The sequence below is a fragment of the Panthera tigris genome, chromosome B3 (assembly GCF_018350195.1).
Source record: "Panthera tigris isolate Pti1 chromosome B3, P.tigris_Pti1_mat1.1, whole genome shotgun sequence".
Lineage (NCBI taxonomy): Eukaryota > Metazoa > Chordata > Mammalia > Carnivora > Felidae > Panthera > Panthera tigris.
Genome location: NC_056665.1, coordinates 54379587 through 54399577, shown reverse-complemented (window position 1 = coordinate 54399577; position 19991 = coordinate 54379587). Strand labels below are relative to the sequence as shown.

Sequence of the window (19991 nt, the reverse complement as noted above, 5' to 3'; positions counted from 1 at the left end):
GTAGTTCTATTTTTATTTTTTTGAGGAACCTCTGTACTTTTTTCTGTAGTGGCTGAACATTTTGCATTTCTACCAGCAGGGTGCAAGGGTTCCAATTTCTCCATGTCCTTGCCAACACTTCTCTTTTGTTAAACTATTACCTCTTGAGAGTGAAGAGCTTATATTATTCCCTTTATTAAAAGAGAAAACTGGATCCTCATCAATGTGTGAAAAAACACAAAACATGAGAGCTTTTTTCTGATTTCTCATGGGCTGTCTTGTGTTTACATGCGTCTGGGGAGCAGAACTAAGACCAAACAGCAGAACTTACCAGAAGACAGAGTTTAGTTCAATGTAGAACTATCAGTGCCCCTAAGGGAAGTGGGACTTATTAGTAACAGTAACAGTGGTTCATTATGACATAGTGACCCTCTTGGTTTACCCACTCTTCACTCTCCAGACAAGAATTCCTGTAATTGAGAGTTTTGTGGAAAAAGAGTCCCACATGCAGATGCCTACAGGGGCCAGGCAGGCATGTAAACTAGTGAGGCTGAGCATCAGATAATTGGTAAGGGAGGAAACTGTGGAAATAAAGTATGTGTATTCTGTCTGAAAGGGGTAGCTCCTCCTCAGCTCCAGTCAACTATCGTTGTGCAAGAATATAGGTTCGGTGCTGCCAGACTTCAGTTTTTCAAGGGAAAGCAGAAATCCAGATCCTTATATAAAAATTCGCAGTTGAAAAAACAATACGCTAGTCAAGAAGGCTTCACAGGGCTGGGCAGGGACCACGTGTTGTTAGTTTGCAACCTTTGTGCAGCATGTGTAGCAAAGGATGTTAAAACTTCAGATGTGTGGGCAGCCTCCTCTGAAAGGCAGCCCTAGGGTCTGGTCAGTTTGCTCTCATCAGGTGTATAAACGGACTCTGCCTGTTCCCAGCACAGGCCTTCTCTGCAGCAAGGAAGCTCTGTGGCTCAGGCTCTTTGCTACTTCCCACTACTGTTCTTCCTCCACCAAACCTGTCATCTTAGTGCAACTTCCACATTTCCAGCACTTGGATTTCTGCTGCAGATCATCACCGTTCAATGGTCTCATAGTTTTGTTTTATGTTTTTTTAAATGTTTATTTATTTTGAGAGAAAGAGAGAGAGAGCACACACAAGCGGGGGAGGGGCAGAGAGAACAGGGGAGAGAGAATCCCAAGCAGGTGCCATGCTGTCAGCACAGAGCCTGATGTGGGGCTTGAACTCATGAACCGTGAGATCATTACCTGAGCTGAAACCAAGAGTCGGACACTTAACCGACTGAGCCACCAGGTGCCTCTGTTTTATCTCTTTAATTGAGGTGTTAAGTTCCTCAAATCTGGAGCTTCTATTTCATATGCCTTTCCTATCATTTGGAGCATGGGGCAGGGCACATAGCAGGTGCTCAAAAGAACTATTGATGCTGGATGGCCATCTTACTCAGGGCTTTTGTCATCACTCTTAGTAGAAGGTAAAGTAATAAAAAGGCTCCTAAGTAAGTAAGTAAATAAATGAATAAATAAGTAAGTAAATAAATAAATAAATCAGTGGGGCTTTAGGCATGTTCCCCATCTACTGTTGACCTACTGCTGTTAGAGCTTTTATGAGGAAAATGGTGCCCAGTGTGTTACTTCTGTCACCGGCTCTTTCGCATCATTTTTTACTAAAGATACAGCAAAATAACCAATTATTTGTTCCCATTTTAGATTCACTGGTTAGAGATAGGGTCTGATCATAAGCTGTGTAGCCATTCTTTTAAGGTAAAAGTGAGCAGACACTTTGGTGTTACAAAAATTGACCAGAAGAAAAAATTATTTTAACTGATTATGATGATCTATTTCTCTTCCTTCCCTTTCATTTGAAGCACATTTTGTTTGTTTTAGAAATCTCCTTTCTTCTACATCTGTGAAGTAAAACACAGTAAAAATAATTCTGTCATCCGTGATAATGGTATTAGGTACACTTTGGACACTGGAGCTTACTAATTGTCTTTAAGACTTCTTTTAGTAAACTTTTCCCCCTTTTTTTTGGTCAAAGTTCTAGTAAGCATAAATTGCCAGAATAGTAGATCTTCTCTATTTCATTTGTCCCGGAATTATTTATTTCACCAAGTTTCAGTGCAGTTTTGCTACAAAGACAGGGAACTGACCATTTCTTCAGTGAACATTTACTGAGCTCCTATGGTATGCCAGACCCTATTTTAGTTGTTGAAGATACAGAAGTGAAATTAGACAAGGCCCTTGCTTTCCTGAAGCTGAACTTCAAGTGGTGAGAGATAACTGCAAACTGATAAACAAACATATACACAAGATATTTGGGATGGCAGAATAAAATAGGATGGAGAAAATACATATGTGAGGGAGTTACTCTAGTTTGGAGTTGAGGGAAGCTCTCCTTGAAACTGTCACAGCTGAGACTTGACAAGTGAGGACCGGCCACGTCAAGATCAGGGGGAAGAGCATTCCAGCCAACAAAACAGTTCCTGCAGCGGGCCTCAGGCAGGAGCCCATATGGTGGGTGTACTGAAGGCATAGTCAGGAAGTCAGAGGGAAAGGGGATTTTAGAGTTAGCAAATAGAATTAGTACACAAGTGATTTTATTCAGCAACTTTTGTAGTTTAAATGTTTATGGCCATGCTCATTTAGTTCTTAGGATTAGACTCATTAATTATCTAAGGTTCACACTGGATGAAGCCAGTGTTTCAAAGTCTATGTGGTATATCCTGCCCTGAAGCCTGAAATTTCCCATGATAGGATAGGAAACTAGTAGTAGTTTAGGAAAATGGCATCTGGTGTTATATTCTTAAATTAAAGTTGCCTTGGAAATAATCTTGCCTGCATGGTAAGAACAACTTGCTTCATCTTTTAACATAATAATTGCTCTCAAGGATTATAAGAGCTTATAGACAAATGGAACATCCGGTTTTAAAGCTAGCTGGACAGGGAAGAAAGCTATCGTGGATAACGTTTCAGATTTTCTTGGGTTTTTTGGTATCTGCACAGCAAGAGACCCGATGAATTACCAGCACATAATAAGCCAGAACCCTGGATCCAGAGAACGTTTGTGATGTCCAGCCAACACAGAACTGCTTTCTCTCCCAAAGGGTGGTCTCCAAATCTGTTGTAGCCTTTGGCAAGATTTTTATATCACAATTGAAAACAGATGCCCTTTCTGCCCTCTCCCTTGTTGTCTGAGTTACTACCATTCAGAGGGTGTGAGCCATGGCAGTCTCTCATGCACCTTCAGAACGCCCTGCAAGAATCCTCATTAGACATTCCTAGCAGAAGTCTTGCTATGAAACACTCTGCAATAGAGAATAGACATGAGAAGGTGCCAGATTTATGAGGTTCAAGTAATCTGCTTGGTGCATTCTGAATTTTCCTTGTCACAAATCAAAACACCAGTCCTAAGGTTTAATATAAAACATCTCTTCAGGCAGTTTCTATTTTGTTATTTGTTTGTTTAATTTAAATTTTAGTTAACGTACAGTGCAATATTGGTTTCAGGAAGAGAATTCAGTATTTCATCACTTACATACACCTAGTGCTCATCATAACAAGTGCCCTTCTTAATATCCATAACCCATCTAGCCCTCCCTCTCTTCTCTTTCACCCTCTTCCCATATGTTCATCTGTTTTGTTTCTTAAATTCCACATATGAGTAAAATCATATGGTATTTGTCTTTCTTTGATTTATTTCGCTTAGCATAATACATTCTAGCTCCATCCATGTTGTTGCAAATGGCAAGATTTCCTTCTTTTTGATGGCTGAGTAATATTCCTGTGTGTGTGTGTGTGTGTGTGTGTGTGTGTGTGTGTGTGTGTGTGTGTTTCCTACATTTTCTTTTATCCCACATTTTCTTTATCCATTCATCAGTGATGAACATTTGGTCTCTCTCCATAGTTTGGCTATTACTGATAATGCTGCTATAAAGAGTTTGAATTTGTATTTTTGTATCATTTCAGTAAATACCTACTAGCGTAATTGCTGGATCATAGGGTAGTTCTATTTTTAGTTTTTTGAGGAACTTCCATACTGTTCTCCAGAATGGCTGTACCAGTTTGCATTCCCACCAACAGAGCAAGAAGGTTTCCCTTTCTCCACATCCTTGCCAATACCTGTTGGTTCTTGTGTTGTTAATTTTAGCCATTCTTACAGGTATAAGGTGGTATCTCATCATGGTTTTGATTTGTATTTCCCTGATGATGAGTGATGTTGAGCATCATTTCATGTGTCTGTTAGCCATCTGAATGTCTTCTTTGGAAAAGTGTCTATTCATGTCTTCTGCCCGTTTCTGAACTGGGTTGTCTGTTTTTTTGGGTGTTGAGTTTCATAAGTTCTTTATAGATTTGGGGTACTAACCCTTTATCAGAAATGTCATTTGCAAATATATTGTCTCATTCTGTAGGCTGACTTTTAGTTTTGTTGATTGTTTCCTTGGCTGTGCAGAAGGTTTTATCTTGATGAAGTCCCAATAGTTCATGTTTGCTTTTGTTTCCCTTGCCTTCAGCAACTTGACAGTTTCTATTTTACAATATTTAAACCTAATGGAAAATATTTAATCCTAAAGGACTACATAATCCTAAGAAAAGCTAAAGCATACTGTCCCTAATGGACTATATTTTTATCACAGGATCTGACCCTAAAATATGCCTGCATTTTATATACGTGACATTGAGAAGCTATAGTATCAAAAATCACTATAAATTCTTGATTAAAAGAAACTTATTAGATATAACAATGAAATATAATGTGTGGGCTTTGTTCAGATCCTGGTGTAAATCAACTGAAAATTAAACAACAATTGGGAAAATTTAATATGTACTGAATATGTGACAATATTAAGTAGTCATTGGTAATTTTGTTAGGTGTGATAATGATATGGAGATTATGTAAGGAGATGTCCTTATTTTACAGAGGCACATACTCAAATACAGAGATGAAAAATCACATCTATAATTTACTTTAAAACACTTCAGCAAGAATCAACTGAAGCATATATGGCAAAATGTTAATAATTGTTCAGTCTCAGTGACGGGCTTGTGAGTTTACTATAGTATTTTATCCACTGTCCTGCATATTTGAAAATTTTTATAATTCAAAGTTTAAAAGATCTTTGCACATTGGATCACAGACAGGACAGTGATTTTTCAGCTAAGTAGCACTATTTTATGATCACAGTGGATGCTGCTTTACTGTGCCTTTTGTCACATTCAGCGATATATAGCAGTGCACCTGGAAACTAGATGATTTCTTCATAAGTGGGACATTATAGTAAAAATAAATCAATATTCTCCCCTTAACCAGCCCTGCCCCCCATACTCTGATTTTAAACTTGGTCTATGATTATAGGAGGTGAAGTAGCTCAGAGGCAAAAACTGAAACATACAGAATCCTAAAGCTAGTATTTTAAACATTTTGTTTCAACCTTAGTTTTAAAAAAGAACAATCTTAAACTGCAGTTGCTAAAGTCATTTCCTTCCCATCAAAATGTAAATTCAGGGGCGTCTGGGTGGCTCAGTCTGTTAAGCGTCCAACTTCGGCTCAGGTCATGATCTCACGGTTCGTCAGTTCAAGCCCCACATCAGGCTCTGTGCTGACAGCTCAGATCCTGGAGCCTGCTTCAGATTCTGTGTCTCCCCTCTCTCTGCCCTTCCCCTGTTCATTCTCTGTCTCTCTCTCTCTCCCAAAAATAAATAAAAAAATAAATAAATATTCAAAATGTAAATTCAACAACCTGGATTATATTAACATATATAAAATATTGGCACTGTCTCAGGTACATGCTTGCCAATCAATGGCCTGTCTTCTTCCTTCTCTGTTCAGAGATTTTGAGCAGCTGTTACTATTTTTTTTCTTAATATATGAAATTTATTGTCAAATTGGTTTCCATACAACACCCAGTGCTCATCCCAAAAGGTGCCCTCCTCAATACCCATCACCCACCCTCCCCTCCCTCCCACCCCCCATCAACCCTCAGTTTGTTCTCAGTTTTTAACAGTCTCTTATGCTTTGGCTCTCTCCCACTCTAACCTCTTTTTTTTTTTTTTTCCTTCCCCTCCCCCATGGGTTTCTGTTAAGTTTCTCAGGATCCACAGAAGAGTGAAACCATATGGTATCTGTCTTTCTCTGTATGGCTTATTTCACTTAGCATCACACTCTCCAGTTCCATCCACGTTGCTACAAAAGGCCATATTTCATTCTTTCTCATTGCCACGTAGTATTCCATTGTGTATATAAACCACAATTTCTTTATCCATTCATCAGTTGATGGACATTTAGGCTCTTTCCATAATTTGGCTATTGTTGAGAGTGAGCAGCTGTTACTATTAAATCTACCTGTGCTGTTTCTTCAGACAGTGTGTTTTTGCTGACAGTATGTTCCAGTACTGGATATTGGTAAGGTTTTCTTATCTTGGGATATTTTGATATCTAGACCATGAAATAAGTTGAACTTATTGATGGATATAATAACTTCACATTGCAGTGTGGACTACTGGTGGAACAAAACATGTTGTGTTTTCATTCCCACCTACATTTAACTTGTAAGTTCTCTTTTTCCTTATTTTTCATCCACTTGGTGTCAGTTGTAGATTCAGTAGCAAAGGGTATCTTGCTGTCCCCTTTCTTCAGCCTCAACACTTTAGTAAGCTGTGAGTATTGGCACCTCATTTATTATGATTATGATTATTAAGCAACAATGCCTATGTGGAGATATCTTGACTTAGAGTTAGTGTTAAAAATAAAGTCCTAATTGTAACAGTGAACACCCACTGAGCTCCTGTCCTATAACGCATTATTGAAAGTGCTCTGGGATGAAATGTTGCACTGGTGGAATGCATGGGACTAGAAGACCTGCTTTCTGTCTTCAGCAGTGCATGAACTTTGTGGACATAGGAGAAACAGTTACCGCGAAAAAGGTTTGGCAAGCACAAGCGAGTGCCATGGACTGCAAGAGTGGTATAGAGTCAAGAGATTCTTTCCAGCTGGGGCCAGCATGGCTTCCTGAGCATAAAAAATTTAAACTGAACCTTCAGAAACAGGTTAAGTTTTGGCAGAGAGAGAAAGGGAAGGAAACTATTTCTGTGTGGTAAATGAGTATCCTCAGGAGCCAGGAGTCTTTGGGTAACTGTAAGTAAGAGAGTTTGGCTGGACAGAGGACCTCCTATTGGGACCCAGCATGCTGAGGGCGGGAATCTGGATTATAGGAAGCACTGGCCAGGCAGTAAAGGTTTGGGGCAGTAACATGAGTAAGGCTGTGTGTTAGGAGCTCCGTCTGGCTGTGTTGGCCTCAAGATAGGTTGCAGGAAGGAGACATCAAGACAGGGAAATCAATTTGGAAACCACTGCAGAATAGTTCAAGTGGGAAAAGGAGTAAAAATGTACATTTGGGTAATGACAGCAGGAATAGAAAGGAGGCATGATTACCAGACATGTTGCAAAAGAACTGACTAGATCTGATGAATGAATTTAAGTCCTCTTTGAAAGAGAACGGGAAAATGCAAGCTGTTAACTGTAAGTTGAGTCATACTTCATATGACTCAATTGAGAATGTTTGAAAGAAAACTTTTCATTTTTTGCTTATTTATAGAAAGGTAGCCCCACCCTTGTAATTATTAAACTTTACACAATCCTAAGAAGGGCTGTTTACTTCCTCCAGCCTTGGCTGCCTTTTTATCCATCTCTAAGAATTAGGAGGACGGTGCTGTGGAGAGGGAGGAAATGTAACCTGAAACTTTACTAAAATATGTTCGTTCATAAATGAAATGTGAAAGCACCTCCTAAAAAGTAGTAATAGTCTAGGGGGAGGAACCTGGAGGTCAATGCTGGAGGATCAAGTCATGTAGAAAAGGCTCTCTTGAGAGGATGTTTAGTGTCTTTCAGTGGAGTAGCAGAGCCCCCTGCAAGGAGGGAGCTGGGGAATAAATCCTCTGTCCTACTCTCTTCCCTCCCATTTCTTGATCTCCCTTTCTCCAGTCTAGATGGCAAGGGAACCCATTGGTGTAATCATACAGGTCAGCCTCCTGAGGCAGAGAAGTGGGGTAGAGAAGAGGAGAGAGTAGAACTGGGGGTGCAGACAAAAGGGAACAGTCACAGCACACTCTTTACAACATATAACAATATGGGGGGGGGATGCTTGGAAGAAGATCTTCATAGAATCATAAAATATTAGACCTGGAAGGATCCTGAGAAGTAATTCTCAACGTCATTTTAGAGATGGGGAAATAGAACCCTATAGGGGTAGCAACTGGGTACAGTTAATTGTTGCAGAGCTGAAAAGAAAGGACAGACCTTTTGATGTGCAGCCCTGGATCTTTCCAGTTGGCTAGGTAGCTTCCATATAATCACAAGTTCTTCAGGTCCATGGCACAAGCTCAGCCACTCTGCAAGGGTAAGAATGTTAAGGAGGTCTCAGTCATTATTCAAGGGAACGTGTGTAAACATTATAGAGAAAACCACTGCAGTAGGACATGTTCCTGTAACTGAAGTTAAGAATCATTGTGGATAATCTAGAAAGTATAGAAATGTGTTAAGGAGAAAATAAAATCACCCATGATCTACCACAGGGATAATAACTGTTAATGTTTTGGTGCTTTCTTAAAGTTTTTAAAAATTAAAATTTATATAAATACATGTATGTGTGAATGCAAAATTAGTATCAATTGTACATATAGTTTTGTATCTTGTTTTTTCACTTGATAGTGAATAATTTCTCAGATAGTAAATTGTCTTAGGATCTGAGTTTTTTTGTTTTTTTTTTTTTTTTAAGATTTCATTTTGAGAGAGAGAGAGGGTGTGTGGGAGAGGCAGAGGGAGAGAGAGAGAGAATCCCAAGCAGGCCCCATGCTGTAAGTGCAGAGCCTGGTGTGGGACTTGATCCCACGAACTGTGAGATCATGACTTGAGCTGGAATTGAGAGTTGGACACTTAAGTGACTGAGCCACCCAGGCACTCCAAGATTCTAAGTTTTAATGGCAATAATATTTTTTAATGGATATAACATAGTTTTTTAAATGTTTCCTATTATTGGACATTTAAGTTGTTTCTATATTTTCTGTTGCTATACATATGTGTGTGTGTGTGGGGGGTACACATACACATGTACACATATATACATATATAAATACTTGTACTTATCTCTAGGATACATTTTCATAAATAGAATTGCCAGCATAAGCATTTTCAGTGGTCCTTTCTGGTGGGTCACAGTAGAAAGAATATGGCCCTGGGATCAGACATCCTGATCAATATTCTGCTTCTCCAGTTTCCGGATATGTGACCTTAGGCTCAGTCTGCCTCAGTCGGCCTCATTCTCTTACCTGTTAACCAGGGATCATACTACCACCCACACCCCGCTCCCTCCCCAGTGCTGTGAGGAGAACTACATGAAGACCATGCCTTTAAAGTGGCTGAAACATAGGGAGTGCTCAGTACATGTTAGCTCCCTGTTCCTATGGGATGAGTTAGTTTGCACGCATGTGTGTGCACATGGCTGGGTGTGTAGAATGAAGGGAAGAAAATAGAAGACTGTAGTCACTATAAAGAAAAAAGTAAAATTGACTTGAAAAGAGACAAATTTAGACCGTGAAGATTTCTTTCATGGTCTTGATGGTATTGATAATGAAGATAGAAATGGAAGTCCTCAATGACTTTTTCTTTGCACTGGGCTGTCCAGTAAACACTTCTAACCTTCTTCCCTGTCCTCTTCCTTCCTAAGTGCTCATCTTCAAACTCTACCAGCGGGCAAAGCACGTGTACAGCGAGGCTGCTCGGGTGCTCCAGTTTAAGAAGATATGTGAAGAAGCACCTGACAACACGGTCCAGCTGCTGGGGGACTTAATGAACCAGAGCCATGTGAGCTGCCGGGACATGTACGAGTGCAGCTGCCCTGAACTGGACCAGCTGGTGGACATCTGTCGGTGAGCCTGGGACAGCAGCATGGGGGGGCTGTGGGACACAGCCACGGAAACTGTTGAAATGAATGAAAAAAAAATGCAATATTTTCATAACCTTCTAAATGAAAGGGGATTCTTCCCCACTTCCTATCTGAGGTGTTGTCTATGATACAGAGCTGAACTCGTTCCCTCCTAAATATCTGTAGGAGAAATATTGGAGACCTGACTCCAATAGCTTTATGAATCAGTTCTTTGGAATCAGTTCTTCACAATGCCTTTCCATCTTCGGATGATTAGGTATTTCAGGGAGCTTTTCTTAGCCATGGCCCTGCTGTTACTTTCTCATCATATTTGAACCAATGGTATATCCACTACAATGGGGGCCCTTCCAGCATCTCCTGTTTGGTGTCCTAGGTGTAGTAGATTTTTTCAAAGGAAGGGAGAAAACAGAAAAAGACCCTCAGACCTGATAGTGTATTTGGGGGCAGGGGAGGTTGCTGAAGGAATTACTCAGAAAGCTTTCCAGATTTAGGTTAAGCAATTTGGAGAAATGAGGACTTGATGAAAGCCTGGCTTATAAATGGTTGGTTGAGACAGAAATGTAAAGGGGAAAACTCTTTCACAAAGCCTGAGAACAGCTTCCTTGTAATTGTTAGAGAATGGGGATAATAGAGTAGAATGGTCACTTTACCCAGAAGGGATTTCATTGACCTTGGGAGGACTGAAAGGGAAATTGGGAGAACTCTCAAATGGCTAGATGTTATTTCCACTGTGAGAAGATAATGCAGAACTGCCTGCAATTAGTAATGAAAACAAAATTAACCACTTGGCGCCTATGGCTTGCCTCATTCATTACCACACTTCCAGCCTGAAAAGTTTAAATCACCTAGCTCCACTGATCACAGATGGCATGTGTAACCCAACTTGTAGAGAGACTTGAACATAACATTGATGAGAATCACTCTGCTGACGTCAGAGTTTGCTCACTAATTGCCAAAATGCCTTCCAGAACTTGTTCCACTATAAGTGCTCTTTTCTGAAAATATCAAGGGCCCCAGTAAATGGAAGGGATGAATATTATTCAGTTCTGGAAATTAAAAGAAGTGGAATGATTTGTGCAGAAATCAGGCAGAAGTGTCTTTGCCTGGAGGGTAGTGGGGTAGTTTGACTCCCCCCTGAAAAGCGGTGAAGGGGCATTGGTCAACCTCCTGGAATCCCCTAGTGAACCTTCTCTTCCTGGGACTGTCAACCAGCTCTCACTCTCATGGAGCCTCTCATGGGGAAAGAGGGGAGTGACAGTTAAAAATAAATTGAGTGGTAGTGGTATAAAAAAAATCGTGCTATGAAAAAAAAAAAAAGAAGGGATAGAGAGTATCATGGTTGGATGGGTGACCTTTATTTTTTTTTTTTATGGGCTCTACATGCATTTTATTTTTTTATTTTTTTCCAATATATGAAATTTATTGTCAAATTGGTTTCCATACAACACCCAGTGCTCATCCCAAAAGGTGCCCTCCTCAATACCCATCACCCACCCTCCCCTCCCTCCCACCCCCCATCAACCCTCAGTTTGTTCTCAGTTTTTAACAGTCTCTTATGCTTTGGCTCTCTCCCACTCTAACCTCTTTTTTTTTTTTTCCTTCCCCTCCCCCATGGGTTTCTGTTAAGTTTCTCAGAATCCACATAAGAGTGAAAACATATGGTATCTGTCTTTCTCTGTATGGCTTATTTCACTTAGCATCACACTCTCCAGTTTGGATGGGTGACCTTTATAGGAAGGGTTGAGGAAGGCTTCTCTGAGATGATGATGTTTGAGCGGAGACCTGAGGACATGAAGAAATGAGAATAGCAAGTGCATAGGCCCAGAGGTGGGGATGTGGCTGTCACATGTGAGGAAGAGCTGGACAACTCGTAGGCTGGAGGGCAGTAAAGGAGAGAGTAGCAGGTGATGAAGTTGGGGGGGGGGGGGGAGTGGGGAGGCACAGCACAGGGCCCTCCTAGGCCACTGGAAGGACTTTGGCTTTGGGTGTGGAAAGGTGGCAGTGGAAGTGCTAAGTGATCCCATGCAAGGCGTGCCTTGAAGGAAGATTCAGGATAATTGTTGTGTGGGTGAAAGACAGGAATCAAGATGACTCCTGGGTGTTTGGCCTGAAAAAGTTTGCTTGTTTCTGTCAAAGCCACATTTTGGGAAGCCATATTTCACATTTTGGGGGGCAGAATTCTCTCATAGTGCCATAAGGTAAGAAAGAAAGCGGGAGGGGTCCTTTAAGACCTGAGCAGGCACTAGGAGGTGAAATGATTTGAACAAGTAAATGTATTGAGTTGGTGTGAAAGGTCTGGTTCCTCATCCAGTGCTTTTGCCATGCCTCTCTCTCTCCCCTGAGTTTACTGAGATATGATTATGTTGGAATGTGGGTCATTTTCCTTTCCGGCTTTCAAACTTTAATAATGGAGGTTTGTGTTGTCCTAGTGTGCAGCATGTGAACACTGGACAAAGCCATGTTGAGCGGGGGAGGCAGTGTGTGGAGTAGGAGGACAACTGAGTTGAAGTTAAGAAGGTTGAGTTCCAGCTCTGCCACTTTTCCTTCTGAGCTCTGTGATTTTGCACTGTTGTCTTGTTTTATGACCTCCTGTGTCTTTTTCTGTTCTAACCATCTATAGGTCTCTCTCTCTCTCTCTCTTTTTTTTTTTTTAATGTGGCTCCAGTGAGGGATCTAATGGCTAGGTCTTAAAAGAGTTTAGAAGAGCACCTTTTATTATTATTTTTATTTGTTTTTGGAAAGTCCTTTCTTAATGCCTTGACACTCAAATTTAACACTTAAATTAACACTTATTTTTTTTTAATTTATTCATTTTGAGAGAGAGAGAGCATGAGAGACAGAGAGAGAGGGAGAGAGAGAATCCCAAGCTCCCATGGTCCGCACAGAGCCCGAGGCAGGGCTCGATCTCACGAACAGGCAAGATCATGACCTGAGCCAAGATCAAGAGTCCGACAGACACTTAACTGACTGCATCACCCAGGCATCCCTAAACACTTAATTTCTCAAAGTATTTCTGTCTAGCTTATTTCCATCAGCTGCATTTCTTTTTTTTTTTTAATGTTTATTTTGCAAGAGAGAGAGAGAGAGAGAGAGAGAGTATACATGTGTGTGCATGGGGGCGGGCCACAGAGAGAGAGAGAGAGAGAGAGAGAGAGAGAGAGAGAGAGTCCTAAGAAGGCTCTGCTCTGTCAGCACAGAGCCTGATGCAGGGCTCAATCCCATGAACCTTGAGATCATGATCTGAGCCAAAACTAAGAGTTGGACCCCTAACTGACTAAGCCATCCAGGCGCCCCTGCTATATTGCTTTTCTGAGGAAAATTCAGTTGTGTCTAGTATAAGGAGCTCATTCTCTTTTTTATGGGCTTTTTTATTTGGAAAGTCAATTGCAAACCATCAAAATTAGTTTCTACTTATTCCAGAATCAAATAGGGGTCAAGTTTCCCATATTGAAAGATTACCTTTTGTTGTGTTGTAAATATTGGCCAGAATAGTTGTCTGGTCCCTAAACTTCTGATTTAATTAATGTTTTCTTTGTTGTCACTGTGACCAGCAGATAGTCTCCAAATGTTCCAACTGGTTGCCAGTTACTAAAAGGTCCTACGTGGCAGAGCAACCTCCTAGGAGGACAGACTGGGGGAACTAAGTAGATGCAGTCATTGATGCCATTCCTCCCTAAAGCCGGCAAATGCTTTGCCCCAGGGTATTTGTGTCCTATGTGGCACTGAAGTCTAAACTCTGCTTTCAAAAGCTCTTGACGCTTGTGTGTGTGTGTGTGTGTGTGTGTGTGTGTGTGTGTGTGTGTGTGTGTAAGGGGAAAGAGGAAGGAATGCAGAAGAATGAAAAAGATAGTGGTGAGATGGGATGGTTAAAAGTGAGAGAGAAAGACGGATAATAGAGATTCGTGGAGGGTAAATGAGTAGAAAGGTTCAAATGCAAAATGAGATGCCCTTAAGCCCTAGTTCCTCCTGAAGCTTCACGACTGTAGCACTGGGCTAGGCAGGGGAGGTGCTGGATGTGCTGGGAAGGGCCCTGGCAAGGCCTGGGCCACTGGTACCATAAAGTCAACCTCTGGTAGAGTATTCTTTAAAAGTGTTAACACCAGTGGGGAAGGCATGATTAAGACTGGGCAGCCTTAGATGGTTGGTTGCCTTCCAGAGACCAGATGAGGGAGGAGGGAAGCTTAAATGGGTTCAAGGAGCAACAAGGCCAAAGACAAGTCTTTACTTCCAGGTCTACTTGTGACACTTTAAAATTCCTTTAGTTTTCCTGAAGGCCTGCTTGGAAACTATTTGCATGAAAACACAACTAATTGATTGAGTGAATGAAGGATTTTAATGCCTAGATACTTAGGGCACTACATACAATCTAAAAATTTTTTTTTAGTTTCATTTTTAAAACTTTTTATTTAATGTCCAGTTAGTCAACATATGGTGTAATATTAGTTTCAGGAGTAGAATTTAGGGATTCATCACTTATATACAACAGCCAGTGCTCATTACAGCAAGTGCCCTCCTTAATCCCCATCACCTATTTAACTCTTTCCCCCACTCCCCTCCCCTCTGGTAACCATCAGTTTGCTCTCTCTTGTTAACAGTCTGTTTCTTTGTTTGCCTCTCTGTCTCTCTCTCTTTTTGTTCCCCTTTGCTCATTTGTTGTTTCTTAAATTCCACATATGAGTGAGACTATACAGTATTTGTCTTTCTCTGACTTATTTTGCTTAGCCTTATACTCTCTAGCTCTACCCATGTCATTGCAAATGGAAGGATTTCATTCTTTTTTATGGGTAATATTCCAGTGTGTGTGTGTGTGTGTGTGTGTGTGTGTGTGTGTGTGTGTACATACATACCACGTCTTCTTTTATACATTCATCAATGGATGGACACTTGGACTGCTTCCAGAACTTGGCTATTATAGATAATGCATGTATAACTTTGAATTAGTGTTTTTGCATTCTGTAGCTAAATACCTAGTAGATTGCTGGATCGTAGGGTAGTTCTATTTTTAACTTTTGAGGAACCTCCATACTGTTTTCCAGAGTGGCTACACCACTTTGCATTCCCACCAACAGTGCAAGAGGGTTCCCCTTTCTCTGCATCCCCTCCAACACCTGTCATACAAACTGAAATCTTATTGTGATCTGAGCTAGACTATATTCAAAAGGCATCTCTAGGTAGCTAGCCTATAGGAAAATGTGTAAGAAGCTGCTATATGACCCAAGCAGAGAAAAGAGGGGGAAAAGAAAGGATAGAAGAGATCACTGACACTTGCTCTGTTTGTCAGTTGAGCTTTTCACTGCTCTTTAAGAGAAAATCAGTTTAGCATTCAAAGAAAGGGCCAGGGAGGGAGAAGGAAACTACATTCATGCTGTTAAGCTGTTTATTATTTTTATTAAACTAATGTTAGAAAACCTCAATTATGTGAAACAAAGTATAATAGTGAGAGAATAAGATGAAACTTGCCCAATTATAAAATAATTCTTCTAAATGAACAAAATGTAAATTTTAAGAAACGGCTAAATTTTAAAGTAGGATTCGTTGAGAAACACAAAGCAATTTTCAAACCAAGTCAGTTATATATGAGATAGCTCATTTGTTATCAATTTTCCTGGTTAAACTTAAGAAAAAATAGTTAATGTCTTTTATTTCTGTTTTGACACTTGCTGAAATTAGAGACCTCATTGCTGCATCATTGCCAAAGCTATTAAGGGAAATGAATGACAAATGTTAATAGGCTAACAAAGATTACAAAAGTTAATTTGCTGTCTTCCTCAGAAATCTTTTCAAACTTTACTCCATGGCTATGCTGCTCAGCCTTTTGCACCCATTCTCCTGAGCAGGTCAGGGGAGAATGAAGTGTAAACTCCTTTTTGTATGTTTCCTTCCCCATGATCTTGAGGCTAATCTTTACACTCTACCAAATAAAGGGACAAGACCCTTTCCACTGCGCTTAGGGGCTCACTTCTCTTTGGGCCCCTGTCTTCCACTTACTGTCCTCTCCACCCCCCTAACCCTGTTATATATATATATATATATATATATATATATATATATATATATATATATATATATATATATGCCCATATATATATATATATGCCCTTTGCAGAAACCAGCTCATGTTTCAGGGCCTTTAGTAGCTTACGTTTCTTAGACTTGTAGTTACATTTTCTTATACTTTCTCATTTGAACAGTATTTGAAGTCTGTGGTTTCTTGAATCTAAAGCAATCTGAGTGTTTCTAACTTGGCTGCAAAAGTCATAGAAATTCTTCTGGAAGTTCTGTTTTCCTGAGATTCTAGCCGGAAGATTCTAGGCTTTAGAGCAGAAGCTAGAAGGCTTTCCAGATATAAGATATATTACTGACAGGTTATATTTATATATAATATATATATGTGAGCTGTCTCACATATAATTAAAAGTTGTTTTACATACTTCAAGAAATTCTTTTTTAAAATTTAGCCATTTCGAGGGGCACCTGGGTAGCTCAGTCAGTTAAGCGTCCAACTTTGGCTCAGGTCATGATCTCATGGTTAGTGAGTTCAAGCCCCATGTTGGGTTCTGTGCTGACAGCTTGGAGCCTGAAGCCTGCTTCGGATTCTGTGTCTCCCTCTGTCTCTGCCCCTTCCCTGCTTGTGCTCTCTCTCTCTCAAAAATAAATAAATAAACTTTAAAAATAAAAATAAATAAAATTTAGCCATCTCTTAAAAAATGCATTTTGTTCATTCAAAATGATATTTTATAATTGGGTGGACATTATCTCTTCATTATTGTACTCTGTTTCACATAATTGAAGTTTTCTAACACTGATTTAATAAAAAAATAAACAGACTGGGTATATATTTTGATATTTTAAAACAAGTGTAGTAATCCCAACAGCTATTTATTACAACCTACCAAATGTCTAGAATTGTGCTGGGCTGGGCCTGGAGAGATATAACCTCTCCCTTAATTCAAAATATTCTGAATTAATTTAATACCCATTTGTATAATATATAAATATTTTGAAATAAATAAAATTGAATTGAAATACGAGGCACAATCCCTTCCTTCTTTCCTTCTTTGTAGCAAGGCTGTGTTTACTGGATCTCCCTCCACTCTCCCCCCACCCCCACCACGCCCTGCTTTTTTCTGTGCCTTGTATCTTAGGAGGTGCTTTATGGTCCAATCAGCTCATTTAAAGTAGGAAATTTTAGCCAGGCTATATTGGATGCCTGGAAAGTTAGTTATATGATTACTTTTCAGCGATAAAAGGATCAAAGGGAGCATTCTATAATCTGCCTAACTCCTCTTGCCTTTGTTTCGTAGATCATACTAATAAAGGCAAAGTCTGCTTTGGTTGTTTTGACCAACCCTTCCACATTATTCCCCAATCTGGTCACCACAAAGGAGTGGTATTTGGGGGATTCTAGGGTTTTGGTGTTCATAACTATTGTATTGCTCTCTGATGTGCAATAACTCAGAATCTATATTTTTAATGTCTTAGCGTTCTCTTGGGAAGAACAAGGCTTGCCTTCTTTTTCTTTCCTAATATAAAGCTTATATTGGTCTCCTAACTTTTGGATTTTTCCCTGAATTTCTATGGCATATGCCAAAGGGCATATTAAGTACCAGTTTAGAACACTGCAGACAGGACCTATGCCTCTGTGAGTATATATAGCTGGGCAGGCTGCAGACCAGGTACTCGGGCGGCCCCCTGATTTGTGATCACAAGTGCCATTGACTCAAGGGCAGAAGGCTATTTATAATAATAGCATTTATCATTTTCTGTTTGGGAAATTTGAGCCCTGATGACTTCGTATCATGTGGCTGATGCAACCCAGTCCATTTTCATCTGCAGCAGGCAGGGTGGTGACAGAGCAGCTCTGGGGACTCAAAAGTGAATATATTTGCCTAGAAATACTTCCAGTTTCTGCTTTCTGGAAAGTTGCAGGATACTGAGGAAAATACACCCTTTGGCACAATTCCTATTGGTTTTGTAGCCAGTTAGAAACAATACTCAGTTTGCTTTAGATTCAGTTTTGAAACAACAGCTTTCAAAAACTTTTCAGATGAAAAGATGTAAGAAAACATGTCTGAAGTCCATTGAAGACCATAAAAGACCTGGTTGATTTAAGTCCAGCACAGTGGCATAGTCTGGATCTTAGAGAATCATGTAAGAGGCACCCTGTTGTTCTCTAGACCAGGCCACGGTTGGCTTCTGTGTCCCGATTTTAGGGTCTTCCAGAAATGCTTCGGTGACACCTCGTTTTTTTCAGCATCTTCCATGGGTAGCAATAGTTTGATGTCACTGCGTATCACAACTTTTTTTTTTTTCTTTGTGATTGAAAAATGGCCCTTTGCCAGTCTGGGAACTCAGAATTATCCTAGAATCTCCCAGTCAGAGAAACTTTCAACCTGGATGATAGGAGTCTGGGCTCTGTGCAGCTGCTGGGCTGTAAGCTGAATGTCTGGGGGACAGCAGGAGATGAGTAATCTTTATTTGCAAGCATTTTGTTTTCTTCCTTAAACATCTATTTTCATTTGAAAAACATATTTTAATGAATACAACAGATAATAAAAAGGAACCAACTGAGAAAATCACTGAGGGGAAAATGAATTACTGGTGTGCAATAAATCCGATGTCCTAGAGGAGGGTTAATATTCTATTGATATTTTCCAGGAAGTAAAGTAGCTCATTTAGATGGAAAAAGAGAGACAAAATTGTGCTAAATTAATTATGGAGTTTTTAATCTGCTATGAATTTGGAGCAAATTTTATTAGGAAGAATTGGAAGTACATGTTAACCTTTATTATCAGGATAAATTACATCTTTTAAAAATGAGGGACTCTTGTGCTTTGTGTAGGGCCTTTCACTTGGGTATAAATCTTTGGTTGGAAGCTGGCCTGGGTGATGGCGACTAAAATGACCTCTTTTTGTGTGGTGGTTTAAATAGTGGTTTCCATCCGGGTCACACATTTTGGCTGATGGTAAATTCTGAGTTCAGCTGTCAGAGTAGTTCCCAAAGGTTCAAGGAAGATGCGTTTGGACTTGTAGAGGCCACCTTCCATTTTTGTGGAAACGTCTGTATAGCTTCCCATTAGGGTTTCAATAGACAGACTGGTCTAGAGTTTAATAACATGTTCCTTCTTGATAAATTTTTCAATGCAAACCCAGGCTGTCTGTTCTAGGGGACTGATACTTTTATGGGGAACAGCCAAGTCTTACGAACACACCTTAAATGACTACTAGAGAAAGCCCTCACTTGCATAAGACTTGCAATTTACATTTTGATTTGACTTCATTTGGAACCACCTTCTGATTCATACTGTTGATCATGTCTGCTGTCTCCTTTCCTTTTACTCCCTCCTCTTCATCACCTGTAAGCTTGCCACATACAACTCTTCAATTGGTGACTTTATAGAATCAAGACTTTATAGTGGATTATTGCCAGCTTTCACCAAACAGGAGTAATGCTAACTTTTACTACCTAGAGAAAAAACCATGGGCTAGTTTTAGATAGAATTAAATTTCAAATCACCTTCTGAAACAGTGTACATTCCTTCATGTCCTAAAATGTTTGGCAACACTTAACTACCCCTTGCTCCCCAAAAAAATCCCACACATATTCTCTTCTCAGGCTGTGTGTTCTAGAAGCACCAGGCAAACCACTTTTACTTTCTTTTACAGGTTCTAAATTTTTTTTTTCTCATTGTTTTAGGAAGTTTGGGGCTCAAGGGTCACGACTCACTGGAGCAGGATGGGGAGGCTGTACAGTATCAATTGTACCTGCTGACAAGCTGTCCAGCTTCCTAGCAAATGTGCACGAAGCTTATTACCAGAGGAGCGACCGAAACTTAACATTCGAGAAACAGAGTTTGTTTGCTACCAAACCTGGGGGTGGGGCTTTGGTTTTCCTTGAGGCCTAAACAATGTAAAAAATCTCAGAGAAACTATTTAGGGCATTTAGGAACTGGCAGAACTTCTTATGCCACAGTAAATTAATCCTCTTTCTGTTTTGTATTATGATGAACGGTTGCTATTATCAAGATGTATTTCCAAAGAAACGGTTGAAAGCTC

At 40.0% G+C, this 19991-nt stretch overlaps 2 protein-coding genes across 5 annotated transcripts in view; one reads left to right on the top strand and one right to left on the bottom strand.

Moving 5' to 3' along the window:
- Positions 1-19991, top strand: part of GALK2 (galactokinase 2) — a 138782-nt gene extending 118791 nt beyond the window's left edge. For all 3 annotated transcript variants that reach the window (XM_015537427.2, XM_042988911.1, XM_007081831.3), the window contains exons 9-10: positions 9717-9918; positions 19633-19991. In XM_015537427.2, the coding sequence (XP_015392913.1) occupies positions 9717-9918; positions 19633-19840 (410 nt within the window). In that variant the 3' untranslated portion in view covers positions 19841-19991. The remainder of the gene's footprint in view (positions 1-9716; positions 9919-19632) is intronic.
- The window catches only part of FAM227B (family with sequence similarity 227 member B), a 213586-nt gene continuing 201818 nt past the window's right edge, over positions 8224-19991 (bottom strand). Inside the window, exon 17 of one of the 2 annotated variants that reach the window (XM_042988909.1) lies at positions 8224-8382. The gene's annotated coding sequence lies outside the window, so the exon portion shown is untranslated. Of the gene's footprint in view, positions 8383-18644; positions 19402-19991 lie in introns of those variants that run through there. The other variant, XM_042988907.1, reaches the window with a different exon arrangement.